General features: G+C 40.5%; 1 protein-coding gene across 4 annotated transcripts in view; it reads right to left on the bottom strand.

The window, feature by feature from the left end:
- AOAH (acyloxyacyl hydrolase) overlaps positions 1-15,134 on the bottom strand; it is a 160,671-nt gene that overhangs the window by 112,050 nt on the left and 33,487 nt on the right. For all 4 annotated transcript variants that reach the window (XM_059395657.1, XM_059395655.1, XM_059395659.1 and 1 more), the window contains one exon: positions 8,389-8,488. In XM_059395657.1, coding sequence (XP_059251640.1) covers positions 8,389-8,488 — 100 coding nt within the window. The remainder of the gene's footprint in view (positions 1-8,388; positions 8,489-15,134) is intronic.

The following is a 15,134-nucleotide window of genomic DNA, read 5'->3' as shown; positions in this document are numbered from 1 at the left end:
TTAAACTTTTCTAAAGTAGGCAAGAAACATTTTTAAATCTTGAATGCCATATAAGTACATTTCTTGGAATCATTTGATTTCTTCTACTTAGCAGAAAGGGTAACTTAAATTTGCATTATTACTGCTGTATTTTGAAGCTTTTAAAGATCATATGAGTTTAATCACCTCCAAATTTGTCTTTAAACAAGTCTAAGTAGATAAATTCTCTAAGATTCCAAATATGGGCTTACACCAAAATAGAGGATGGTATCTCTGTCAAGATACCTCAAAATACCCAGAGAAAAGACTGAACAGTAGTCTGTATATCTGAGTATGGGGCTTAATGTTTTCCTCAGTTCTGTTAGCGTTTTAAGCCTTCAAGTCTTCAGGGAGCAATTTAATGTAGTAGTCTCTGATATTTAAAACCTTTCTGTTTCTTCAATAATTTCTTGTCTAATGACCTTCAAAGAGTTTTGCAAAGGCAAAATACATAAGAGATAGTTGGCCTCTCATTTAATTTTCACTCTTTTTGTTATGAGAAGAAGATTGGTATCCCCCTTAAATTTTTGGTCCTTTGATCTTCTTTCTCTGTGAACTAATTGTTTGTGACCTTTGCTCATTTTTCCTTTCTTTTTGATTTTATAAAAGCTCTTTGAATTGTGGAAAAATAATTCGTTGTGTGGCATATTACAAAAATATTCTCCCCATTTACTGTTTTTTTGACTTTGTGTACAGCAGGTTTTTTTTTTTTTTAATCAGTCAGATGTATTCATATCTCCCTTTATGACTTCTGTATCACAAATCACAATTAAAGTTGCTCGGATTTTTCTTCTTTTAAGGTTTCATTTTTAATGATTCAAACTTTAACTTATTTGGGATTTATCTGGCTGTAAGAAATAGATAAACGTTTAGCTTAAATTTTATTTCCAAATGGCTAGTCTTTAGTTCCATCCATTTATTGAATAAGCCAGTGTTGTACCACTGATTTGAAATGCTGCTTTTATCAAAAACAAGAGTCTCCAATGCACCTGGGTTTATTTTTAGGCAGTATACTCTGTTTCCTTTTCAGCTGACTTTGCACATCTAGAAGGCTATATCGCCCTGTCATTTATCTCATTGTTCAACAGTTCCCGAGATGTTTAAATAGGAACTTTACAAACATTGTCAAATAACTACACAACCAGCAACTTGATTTGGATTTTGATTTCCCACCTGTAAAATTAGGATAACAGAATAAGCTTGCAGTTGTGTGGAAGGACTTTAAATGCTGTATGACAAGTACATAGGCCAGCTTTTGGTACAGGTATAACAACTCAAATTGTGTTTGCCATCGCCTTTTATCATTCATCCCTAATGTGTGCCTGTCACACAAAAGGAGCCTAGAAAAGGTCTATTGTGGGAATAAAAGAATGACTGTCTCTGCCTTAAAAGCCTATCAATTTCACCCAAGACACTTCTGACCCTAGTGCCATTTCTGGTCCCGGTTAATAAAGATATGGTTACCTTCTAGGGACAAACATGGATTTATAAAATGGGAAACTTTATTAACTCTTCCAGAGTATTGAGGTAGTACACAAAAAAATGGTCCAAAATTGTAGGTTATTCTTCCTGGAATGTATGTTCCCATCACAAGTAACACCTGATTTTTTAATAGTTTGTCAAGTCACAACTGAAGATCAGCCATCATTCAAGAAGGAAATTTCCTTAACCTGAAACTCTGATGATCACAAAAATGGGTATTATGTAATGATTTGTTTGCCCCTAAGCTTGGATATGGGAGAAAAGTCACATACTGTACAGAGTTAGGGTGGAAAAAGGGGAAGAGCAAATACGAGCTGGAGGGGTTGACCAGATGACCAAAGAGGAAGAGAGGCTTCTATTTAGTTTAGGTTGGAGCTACTATTTTGCTAGAATTGTCCATGACAGTAACCACGGAGGCTCCAGTGTAGTGATGATGACAGAGGAAGTAATTTTTTTCTTCCATGTTTGAATACAGATTCTGTTTAATGGAGAGCCCTGAATTCATTTTTATTTTCTCATAAAAAAGACAAGTCATCATTACAATGTTGGGAGGACAAAGGTGGACTTTAGAGACTTGGGTCTTATTAAACAGAGATGGAGTAGAGAAATGTACCCCCATACACACACACACCATATTGGACCTTGGGGGAAGATTAGCTCGCACATCTGAAAGCATTGTGCACAGAGCTCAGCTCATCCTTCGGAACAGAAGGGCCCAACTGACGGTCCAGAACAAAATGTAGTGATTCATGCATTTTAGAAAATGTTCAATTTCCTGTCCACTTGTAATTTTTCCTGAACTTTACTACCTGAGATATTTGAAGAGATGCTAGATATTTTTTTTCACACTTACTGTTTAAAAAACGAAAGTAAGTTCCTGAGATCAGCTTATTTATCTCTCAGCTGAACAGCAAGAATTTGTTGCGTGACATTTTCTCATAAAAAGAGTACAAACTTATTCCTTCCCAAGCCTTTTTATGTCAGCTTTGTGGTAATTTGGGTCCCAAGAAAGCATGAGTTCCCTGTGTATGCATACACTCCCACACACTCAGCCTTGGAGAGCTTCGGGTTCCTGTAGCAATCAGACTCACTCAGGAAAAGCCATTTCAAATTCTGGATTGCTTTCCTCAGGCAACGGGTCCCCTCACAGCAGTTTACTATTTTTCTGAAATACTTTTCAAAATTGGTATTAATATGGTACCTGCATTAGAATCACCATTTATGTAAGATGAGATAAGAAGATGAGGGCAAATGAGAAATAACTGGGAAGTTCTTCATACCTCAAGGATGACCTCAATGCTAGACTAAGATGACTTAAAAGAAGATCGTCATTTCATTTCATATTTAACCCCCATTATACTTTATTTTATGTAGTGCTTCTTTGAAGTAATTTTTATTTTTATTTTTTTAAAGATTGTATTTATTTATTTGACAGATAAAAATCACAAGTAGGCAGAGAGGCAAGCAGAGAGAGAAGGGGAGGCAGATTCCCCACTGAGCAGAGAGCCCGATATGGGGTTTGATCCCAGGACCCTGAGATCATGACCTGAGCTGAAGATAGAGGCTTTAACCCACTGAGCCACCCATGCGCCCCAATTTTTATTTTTATATTAGAATACATTTAATGTATATTTCAGTATATTTGCATTTTACTTCTCTTTTATGAACTTTTGTATTTGAAATGTATTAAATAGTCTGTTTTACTGATTTCAAGTACTTAAAATTTGTTACGTGAAATAAATACCAAAACATGCTGAATTTTCACTCCAGAATTTGAATGACTCTTTAGTTTAGCACTGGAAGCCCTTCCAATCTGCCCCTTGTCTCCATTTCCTGCCTCCCTTGCTCTCTGCCTCATCCAGTGATAAATATGTCTATGTTTCCTTTCCTATATAGAACTCACATCTGGCTACCTTTTTCCTTTGCTTAAGGCCCCTTCTCCTACCTGTGATGTTTACACTGAATAAGCACAACTGGTAGAATAGGCTCTTATAGCAAATTCATTCTCCACTCCCCCCTCCCTCTGCCTCTCAGCCCTTTAAATGGGTTGGAGGCCCCAGGGAAATGAGGAGAATCTATCTGCAGTAGAGCACATGCTCTGAATATAATTCTCTTTTAATGTGGATCAAAGTGGTGTCAAGTAGGTCTTGACTATGCCTTTGAGATGTCTGTGAATGTAGCATGTCCCTGCAGCTCGGGGGTGGTTAGGAAGGGCATCTGTTCCAAGTTACAGGGTGTGCCCAGAGGGAGCCGCATAAAGCCAGGGAGGCTCCACTCCTGGCCCGATGGGTGCTCTCTAGCACTGATCTAATAAAGACATAGTACACGTGGAAGAACCACATTCAATTTTCAGGGTCAGAGTGCTGCTCGGGCACATGCGTGCACATCTGCAAGAGTGCACGTGCACACGCATTCACGCAGCAGGTGCTGCCTAGTTTTGGGTGCAAATGAGATCGGAGTGGGGTATAAACAATATCCTCAAAGTCAGTAACAAAAAACCACCTGGGTGGTCTTTACAACGCAGTCTGCAATTTTCTTCTTTCTGTTCCTTTCCTATTCTGTCTCGTCCTCCTTCCCCAGCTGGTGCCGACTGAACACTGTAGACTGTTTCTTGCTTCAGTTAATCATGGATGATGCTCTGTCATTCTGAGCACACAACAGGTAAGGATATGACCTGCAGCTAAAAGATGGGCAAAAAGTGGGCTTGGAATGTCAACTGCGCCGTAGATGATGACTAGGCAGTTTCTTCAGGTCCCTAAATGTGCTTCCACTTTTACTTCTGTTCCTACTGCGGTCAGACCCCATTGCTCTGCACTTCTGGGTGCTGCCCACCAGAGTCCTGGAGCAGAAGGACCCGCTTCTTCTCTCCACCCTGCAGCATGCATTTCACAGGGGCAATGGCTCGTGTCATGTTATTTGTATTTCACCAGAATCGGAAACACAAGCAAAGCAGGACACTGAGGGTGTAGAGTCCCATTTGTGAGGAATTACTGACCCAGGATCGGTGGTTCAATTATAGAAGTAACCATAACCCCGGTACTAGCAAGTGGCCTAGAGCACAGTGGGGTAGAACTTGGGCAGAACTTTAAAAGACCTGGGGCTGAATCCTCTCGTTGCCACTTACTAGCTTTGTAATCTCTTAACTTCTCCTTGTCTCAATTTCTTCTCACGTAAAATAACCCCCGCCCCCTGGGAGCACTGTTACATGAGATCGCACATGTCAAGGGCAGTGCTGGCATATCATCCGGACACCAAACACGTGCCTGGCACAATGGAGACAACAAAGATGGCAAGACACAGACTTGTCATCTTGATAAGCTTACATCTTAATAAGAAAATCTGTGTAAACTTAATATTTTAATATCGCTGTGCTATACTTTCCTCACCTATAACATGTGGACGACAACAGTACCTATTCATAAGATTAAATGATTCATGTACATAAAGCATTTAGAACAACACCCGCACATAATAGCACTTCAAAAGGTATTTAAGATGTTAGTGGAGAACAGAGTTAATATTTTGCGGAGAGGATTAGGAATTATCCTGCAGAGAAAGTGACAGAGACGTGAGCTCAAAGGATGGGCCTGGTAATGACAGGGCATCCTAGATGGAAGGAATGATTGAGAACAAGGGCGCAGAGGTGGGAAGATTAAGGTGAGCTCAAGGAAGAGCCAATCACTCTATTTTGGCTGCAGCAGGTAGGTAGGTAGGTAGGTAATTTTAGTAGGTAGGTAATTCTACCCACTAATTCACATCTGCTTTGTAGGTGTGCCACAAGTAGAACCATGGAAGTCCAGGAAGGCTTTTTGAGAATCCTGAAATGCTAAGTGAAAATGTATACCTAACTGGGTAGGCAATATAGAGATCATAAGCCGGGCACAGAGACAGGCACTGGGAAAACTAATGTGTCCATGAAATAAGGAAAATCAGAATTTCCATCAGCGATGCAAAGGATAAGCTAGAGGCACTTTATTCATTCAACAAATATGTCTTTGTTATCTGTGAGGCAACCTAGGCATTGGGTGTACAGTGGCGACCAAGGCCAAGTCCTCCGGGAGGTGACAGCATAGTGGGAGAGATGGACAGACAATCACCCAGTTCTATCGTTTAAAACAAGGCAGGTTCTGTGGAGGGACCTACAAGAGCTTCAACAAGACGGGTATATAGGATGAGTCAGGGATGCACTCCCTGAAGAAGCAACACATGAGCTGAGATCTGAAGCATGAGGGAGAAACTGATTTCCACATCAAGGCACTGAGGTGGAGTTCAAGATCAAATTTACCTTACAGAAGGGCCTTTCTGGCATTAATGTGGAGAATTTTTTGGGAAGCAGGCAAGAGCAGAATTTGGTTGGACTAACTGGGAAGATAGAGCAGGAGTGACACAAAGGATGATTGTGGGAATCCTTCATGTGGTGTCACACACACAAAACACAATGACCCTCCCAGGCAAAAGAAGCCAGACGTGGAGAAGACCATGTTGTATGATTCCATCTATATGACATTCAAGAACAGAACTTTATATGCATGAACTAATCTGTGGTGATAGACTTTAGAACAGTGGCTATACTGAGGGGTAGGTATTGACTGGGTGAGTCATGGGGGAGGCTGTTCTGACAACAGACTGGAAATTATTTACATCTTTAGTAGGTAGGTAATTCTACCCACTAATTCACATCTGCTTTGCAGGTGTGCCACAGCAATGAAAAGAAGGTCTGAAATATACCATTAAAAAAATACATGCTCAAAGTGTAATGTTAAGGGGGCAGAGTAGGGTAAGAATTACACGTTATAGTAACTCTCAAAAAAATCAATATAATAGCAATTAATTTAAAAATTAAAAAGAAAACATCCAAGATTTTGACATTGGTTATTTGTGGTGGTGGGAATTCAGCAGACTGATGCAAAGAGACAACCTGGGGAGGATTTTCGGAAACATTGACAATGGATAAGAGATTAACCAACTGCTCTCAGCAGGCTAGGGATACGAATCGCAGTTCTGTTCTTTCCTAAGGGAATGACCTTCAGCAAGTTACATAACCCCTTTACCCCAGTTTCTGTGACATTAAAAAAGGGCTCATAATGAACAATGGTGCCTCCATCCTAGAGTTATCTGGGGAACTAAATAAGGTGACGGGTAAGCACAGCATCATATAGGACAGTGAGTCCTCAGTAAGTATCAGTTGTTGCTGTTAAAGAAATCTTGGAGGCGGAAGAGAGGGAAGCTGTTCATGTTTGCACCACCTGCCCGTCTTGTTTGGGGCACTTGCAGGGAGGGAGGCTGGTGATGGGGATTTGAGGAGGTGGGTGAAGGTCCAGAACAGCAACTAGGGGAATGTCAAGGTGAGCAGGGAGCATGGCCTGAACATTTCTAGGGTGAAATCTTCCCACCTGCTCCGAGCCAGCTAGGACGGCTGGAGCCATTCTGAGTGAGGAACTACAAAGGGTGTCATGACGGGCAGACAAGGAAATGGTATTCTGAGTATAAACTGCACAGGGTAAGAAAATAAAGAAATGTCATTTTACATGGGAAAGTTTAAAGTTGAACATTTTGTGACTATATATAACTGTGAGTGTGATGTATATATAACGTGATGTTATTTAAGGAAATGACAAAAAACCCCTATCACCTGCCTTTATACATAGAGACACGTTTCCTCTGTGCATTATCAAATAGTGAATTATTATGACACCATATTCACATGCTATTGGAACATATGAAAAAGAAATTTTTTTAATTAAAAATGCCTATCCCTTCTAGAAACTAGTGGATTCCAAAGCTTCTCAGGTAGATTTCGAGGACATGTAATTGGCACGTGGTCAGTCACTTAGGAAGCATGACATGTGCTCATACTGTAGGTATTTGCACCTTTTTCTTCCTTCTCCAGGGGACAGGCTGATGATGTTTAAGGCTGTCAGTCGGCAGCATCATGTTCATTGGTTAGGCGGCAAAGTGTTAAACTGAATTTATTTCAATGAGAGTAAAAAGGAAATTACATTTGAAACAGAAACCTATTGTGTCATACACAGAAAAACTACAATTCTGGAATAGGAGGCATAGAATTTTCTTTTCTTTTATATTTTCTTTTATTTTTATAGGAAGCTTCTGAAAATTCAGTATTTTGAAGCCTAATTAGATCTAATATTATACTCTCACCCAGAATGTGAGCTGAGGATTTTCTCAACATTTGCAGTCCTGTCTACTGCATTCCAATTGAAAATTGTCCAACGTGATACAATGCACACAGGATGTTCTGAAGAGCTATCTCTGAATAATAATGATACTGATAATAGTGATACTGACTACCACTTTTATTAAGACTTCTTTACGTAGCAGGGATTGTGCTGAGCATTTGGGGTGCCTTAGCTCACTTACTTCCTACAGCAAACCTATGAAGGAGTTATTTCAGGCATTTTATTATACCCATTTTATTGGTGAGAACAGTAAAGGTCAGACCAGAGTGACCAACAGCTCAGGTTTTCCCAGGACGTGGGACTTTTAGGACTTACCCCAAGAAATTCCTGAGCAAACTGGATGAGTTTATCTTGCTATAAAAGTGACCTGCTTGATTTTTAAATGTTAGAAAGAAATTTAACCTCTTCTCTTCTTGGCTGATTAGATTTCCCACTTAATGCAAGCCCAGTTCTAGATTATAGTCTATGATAGTTAAATAGAAAAGACATTCTTTGGCAGCATGGTGGAGGGAGGGGGAAGGGTCTGAGTTAAAACTGGGCAATATTATTTGACACGATGTAGTTGAAAATGTCATCTTGCCTCTCTCTGTTCCCAAACCACTGGGCCTGCAAAGCTGAACCTCCCTTTACAACATTTTCAAAGAGCTTGCATGTCACCATAATCTGACATTCAGAGTGAAAACCCACTCACCTTGGGAAGCGGATAGAGATGACACAATGGTTGGCCGGGGTCCTGCTTACAAAACTCCAGGGTATGACACACCACATCAGCATTAATATTTGCGCTAAGCCTGGAGGGAAATGGGACAAAACAAAGGCTATTTAAGATCTCTCGGGCTTTAGGAAATAGAGCCTATTTCAAAGGAAGGTAAATCCCCAGAATGGATTCTAGCATGGTGTTTGAGTCCAGCCCCATGTAGCTGCCAGGTCACAACCATCTCCTGCCGTGTTGTTCTCTCCTCTATGTAGAAGAAGGTCCTGGGGGTGGAAAGGGGGCACAGACAGCACTGAGCTGTGGTCAGCCTCTCACATGGGCACTGTGATTCTTTTCAGGAGAAGCCACAAATAAAACTGGGAAAGGAAAAATGAATGGGGGTTATAATTTGGTGGAAATAATATTTTAAAGTTTGCTAGGACTTATAGCAAAAAATCATGTGTGATAAAGCCTTAAACACCTAAAATTATTTTTAGGCATAATCCAAATTTCTTTCCCTTTAAAATAAATACATTTCTTTTAGAATAAAATACAATAGCGTTGACTTCCCCCCACCCAAGGATGGTGCAAGGAAAGAGTTCTTCAAACATTTTGGTTTATAACTAGTTTGAAGGGGCTAAAACAAACCTTCTATATCCATTTCCTAGCTGACACTTCCCAAACCCTTCTTACCAAGAAGAATGAGAACAATGTGCTGCTTCAAATGAAGGAAGAAATAGAGTATCATTTTCCAAGTAAATCACTGATTCAAGCCCAACCCAACCCAAACCAAAACAATGAAAAGCATCCATAAATATAGGATGGTCATACCTAGAGACTAATCTCAGAAAAACAGGTCTAGATTTTCTTCTCAGCTCAAATGATCATTTAACTGTCCCCTTCACCTTATAGGGGCAGGTTCCCGGCAACTGTGTTTGTACTCCCTATCTCTTGGCCAGTTGATTGGACCTCATTGGATGACATTGGACAAGCAGGATCAGTCAGATTCTCTCTTATGGAAATGTAGAATTAGTACTAAAGATTTCAACTTCATTCTGGGCTGGCTGTTCCCAGAATAACAAGAGCCATCGTGACTTGGGACTGTAATGTCACCTTCTCCCATGTGGAATAGCAGTTGGAAAGCTAATCTCTAGGATGGGGTACAGGGGTGAGAATCCAGTATCTGCAGTGAGGAAACCTGGGGAGAATATGCCCATGTTCCTGGTGGCTTCCAAGTCCTGATGCCATCTCTGTCTGAGGCCTGGCAAGATGGTGTCTTAATTTTTTTGAGCCACTGAGTTAAGAGGGAAAAAGAGAGTCATTTGCTTGGCCCCAGGGCTCCTTCGTGAGAGGTGGAGGGAAAGGTAGCTTAAAGTAGAAAAGGAGGCCACATCTTCTAATTTGTGGGGCAAGCTGTATATGGCAGATAAAGTCTATTAGCAAACTAATGTCTACTAAGGGTCAGTAAATCAGAAGAGGGTAGCTGTTTTCACACATCTGTTCTCAACTTAATGGTTCATTTATTTAACTGATGACTGCTGTCTTTATGGGGGTATAATATTTAGTGGGCTCACGAGGGTGATAAATAGGGCTCTGCTTAACCTTTTTTTTTTTTTAACCTGCAGCCAATATCCCATCTGTGGTAATCCAGGACCACTAACTAATCATATGATATCTAAGACCTATTCATTATCTCTGCAAGTAGAGCACAATTTCAAGTAAGTGAACTTGATCACTGGACTGGTAATGGGGTCCCCACAGTCAGAGAGTGAGGCTGATGGTCTCTACGTTGAGGAATAGGAGTAGAGAACTAGGTATGTGGTATTCTTCCCAGAGTCCTCTAAAGTCAGAGCTTCATCATCAAAAGACTGAAAGTGAGAAACGGTCCTTCAGACAAGAATAGAAAATGCTGAGCCTCATAAATCCAGAGAAGTGTAGGACCACTAGAATTTACAAGATGGAAAGAAGTGCCAATGTGTGGCAAAGAAGTAGCATGTGTGCTCTTCACCAGCCATGGAACAGAAAGCTCAAGTGACTCATAAAATGTGAAATACTTAGGAGAGCTCCAAATTATTATTATTTTTTTTAGATTTTATTTATTTATTTGACAGACAGAGATCTCAAGTAGGCAGAGAGGCAGGCAGAGAGAGAGAGGAGGAAGCAGGCTCCCCGCTGAGGGGAGAGCCCGATGTGGGGCTTCATCCCAGGATCCTGGGATCATGACCTGAGCTGAAGGCAGAGGCTTTAACCCACTGAGCCACCCAGGCACCCCAGAAATCTCCAAATTCTTAATAACCATTCCCACCCAATATTGTTTTCCTATAGCAGCAAAAAGACCAAAATAGTCACATTTTAGTTTACTTCCTTTTACTACCCTTACTGGTACAGAGGTGTACAGGAGCGAGGCATGTTGTGGGGGAGCAGGGCTGGTGGGGAAGGAGGCGTTAACACATTTGGCAGAGCTAATTAACAAGTTTAATTAGGATCACAGTAGAATGAATTCAATGAGGATGATCATCACCATAAATCAAAAGAAGGGAGCAAGGTCAGGGTTAACAGACAGTGAGAGTAACATCCTATGGCAGGGAGTAAGGACAGGACCTTCCACACATGAAAGCTCTCAAATTTAGACCTTGACATCACTTTCAAAGAAAGTTTAAATATTAATATATAGTCACAGAAATATACTCACAACATTGAAAGATCTTCCTCATGCAATTTAATAATTTTATCCCATTTCTAAACCACACCCATAGCATGTTATTAATTTATTAATTTCCCTAAATCTTGTATAGTAGTCCTCCTCTTGTCTGTGATTTTGCTTTCCATAGTTTCAGTGACCAGTGGTCAACTGTGGTCTGGAAGCTGATGATTATCCTTCTAACATATTATCTGAAGGTCAAGAATAGCACACGTACCCCAATTTTGTAGCGCAATGTCCACAACAGCCAAACTATGGAAGGAACTGAGATACCCTTCAACAGACTAATGGATAACAAAGATGAGGTACATATATACAATGGAATATTATTCAGCTGTCAGGATTAATTAAAGGATTAATAACCACCATTTGCATTGACATGGATAGAACTGGAGGGGATTATGCTGAGTGAAATAAGTCAAACAGAGAAAGAAAATTATCATATGGTTTCACTCATATGTGGAACATAAGGAATAGCATGGAGGACCACAGGGGAAGGAAGGAAAAACCGAATGGGAAGAAATCAGAGAAGGAGACAAACCATGAGAGACTCTGGACTCTAGGAAACAAATGTAATTGCAGAAAGGAAGGGATGGGAGGGGGAGGGGTAACTGGGTGATAGTTTTTTTTCCAATGGTTTTATTTATTTCTTTGTCAGAGGGAGAGCATAAACAGGGGAGTGGCAGGCAGAGGGAGAAGCAGGCTCCTTCTCGTGGGATCATGACCTGAGCTGAAGGCAGTTGCTTAACTGACTGAGCCACCCAGGCATCCCTGGATGATGGGTATTAAGGAAGGGCCTGTGTTGGGATGAGCACTGGGTGTTATATGCAACTAATGAATTGTTGAACACTACAACAAAAACTTGTGATGTACTATATGCTGGCTAACTGAACATAATGGAAAAAAAAAGTAGCCTAACTCTACATCACAATGCCTTGTCATTCAGCTCTCTTCACTTCAACATGTAGACATTTTATCATCTCACATCATCACAAGGGTGAGTACAGTGAAATAAATATTTTCAGAGAGAAAGAGAGACAGAGACCACATTTACATAACTTATATTACAGTGTATTGTTATAATTGTTCTATTTTATTATTTTTGTTAATTATTTCCTATGCCTAATTTATAAATTAAACTTTATCACAAGGATGTATGTATAGCAAAAAATATATATAGTTCAGTACTGTCTGGTTTCGGGCATCCACTGGGGGTCCTTGGAATGTACCCCCCTCTGGATAAGGGAGTACTGCTGTAATTATCTTGTGAATGGCACAGATATTGCTTTGTATTTTGGGTGTCTAAATAATACATTAATTACATTTAAGGTGTACTATGTTATAAACCCTGTTACACATTTTCTTCTAAAAAATGTTAGTAGTTTAGGCGTCTCCTGATCTCTGAGAGTTCCTAGGTTTGGAATACGAGGGCTTGAGATTTAGAGGCAAGCATAAATAAATCCCAGGAAGCAAGGTGAGATGTACAGAAGACAAGCATCAGCCTTGCTATGGCAACAAATGGCACGATGGAAATCAAAACCAAGTAGCGGAGGTCCTGGTACTGGCTAAGATTGGCTGCTCCTGGAAGTAGCCCCTCCCTGCACAACCCAGGCTCTTGGAGGAATGCCTGAATGCTCGGGTGTCCCATTTCCCAAAAACATCCTGTGGCTTGACAATGGGCAGGAAATGTAATTGCTAAATAATTAGTTCATGAATCATTGAGAATTGACTGGTATCAAATAATGAGGAGGGATGCCCTCTGGGTTAAGAAACACATTTAATACTGGAAGCCTGAAATTCAGGTAGAACTAAATCATAAGGTTGTCATTTTCAGCATCTATAACAACCCAAAACTATATGTGATTGATTAAAACAAGTTGTAAGAAGGGCACACACTAAGAGAAGAAATGTCTATCAGCAAACAACTAATATGAGTACTGGAAAATTACTCACAAATCAAACTAATGGTGGACTGAGCCATGAAGAGCGATGATTTACTACATTTGACTTTCTTCAAGTGGCCCAGCCCATACTAACGAGAATTTGTCATCTTAGTACTTTGAGTCATCTCACAGGGAAAAATGTCCTCCCCTCCCCGACACCTACTCAGGGTGTGTTCCTCTTTTGTGGTTTGCTGGCACCATTCTTCTCTATCACCTTGTGTTCATTTGTTGTCATTTGAGGTGGGGATTGTCCCTTGTACAGTTCACATCCGCAGTACCTAGTATAGTGTCTGTCTGTCCTTTCTGATCCTTGTGCTTAAATGTCTCCTGCACTTGCCACTCTCCAGGCAGCTACAGAAGAGCAATGGGTTTCTCCACCAACCCATGCCGCAGCCCTTTTGTTCCCAGCACACGTGGCAGCTAATCTCTGGCTCCCCCTTTTGGGTATCCGTATGCCCTGCCCTCTTTAGATTCTGTGACTTTTTCCCACCTACCTTTCTGGTTCCCTGATCTAGGCCCAGCAGAACCTCTGTGGTCAAGCTGACATTTCCCCCAGAGCACTTGGCTTATACTAGGTATATAAGCAGATTCAATGAATAGGTTAAAAAGTTTTTCTTTTTCTCATTTAATATGTTCAACCTATTTCTTTGGGGCAGTCTAGTCATAGCTCATAGCTCATCTGTAGTGATACTTCTGTTCTTTTAAAATAATTAATTAAACAAGCATTTGTGGAAGGCCCTCAATATATATTGAAGACTCAAATATAGCACCAAGCCCTGAAGATTCAAAGCCTTCTCTTTCTTCCTCTCCTTCCCTCCCTCCCTCCCTTTCCTTCCTCCCTCCCTTTCCTTCCTTCCTTCTTTCCTTCCTTCCTTCCACATATTCAGCATTTTGCTCTCATAAGGCTTTCAATCTAGTTAGCGACTCAGAAAAGTCCACACTTTTACACAAAGGTGGGGTAAGTGCTGTGCCTGGGGTTTGCATGGGGTCCTAGGTGTGAGTGAGAGAGAAAGAAAAAGAGAGAGAGAGAGAGAGAGAGAGAGTGTGTGTGTGTGTGTGTGTGGTGGTCGTGGTGGCAGCAGTTGACATGTCTGTCTTAGTCTGCAGAGGGTCAAGAAAGCTTCCACAGGAAGTGACCCAGGAGCTGAGGTCTAAAGACGTAGAATTTGTCTGGGGTAGGGGTTTCGGATGCATCGAGCAGGGCAAATGTCCTGAGGCCAAAACATTTGGTGTGTGTGTGGAGAATTACAAGTGGTTTGGAGTATGGAAGGGATAAATCTGAAAACGTCCTCAGGGACTGATTTATAAATAGCCCTGTGTATGTCACTAAGGAATCCTGCAAATGGCATGAATATTGAAGAATTTCATGTTTGTGCCATATTAGTTTGGCATTTAAAAGATATTGGCCAGCTAGAATGTGGACTGTCAGCTTGCAGGCCAATGGGCAGACCTAGAAGCCTAGAATCCAGTTAGGAGACAGGGACAGTAATAGAAGTATGAGTTAAAAAGAAAGTGTTCCTGCCTTCCAAATACTCACAGTCTGGGGTCATTAGAAATCATTTACTATAACAAAGTGAGGTACATATTGATAGAGGCAGGTGCAGAGCATGACGAAGCACTCATGACCACTGTGGACTGTATGATTTTCAGTTCCTCTTGTCCTTAATATTCTGCCATTCTAGGCTACCTAGCTGTGGGGAATGATGCTTCCAAGACTCTCTGCTTTGAGTCTTATGGCATATAAAAGAGGAATCACATAAGAATATTCATCATATCATTCACAAGACAGAAAACCAGTAAACAACCCAAAAACCCATGATTGGAAGAGTGAAGGAACTGACTTTTGTAGAGGCACAATATTCTATATAGTCAGAGGGAATGAGCTACAGCAACAACACTAGGTTATGTTATGGATGAAACTTAGACATATAAATCTAAGTGGTAAGTCCCAGAAGATTATATACATTGTGTTATCCACTTCATAAATTAAAGAAATAACTAATATATGGTTTAAAGCAATATATATATATATAATAAATGTAGTAAAATTCTAATTATTTTATGTAATTATATTATCATTAATTATAATGATTAATCAT

This window comes from Mustela nigripes, chromosome 4, assembly GCF_022355385.1.
Source record: "Mustela nigripes isolate SB6536 chromosome 4, MUSNIG.SB6536, whole genome shotgun sequence".
Lineage (NCBI taxonomy): Eukaryota > Metazoa > Chordata > Mammalia > Carnivora > Mustelidae > Mustela > Mustela nigripes.
The sequence above is the reverse complement of the archived record's forward strand: the minus strand, read 5'-3'. Positions and strand labels throughout refer to the sequence as shown.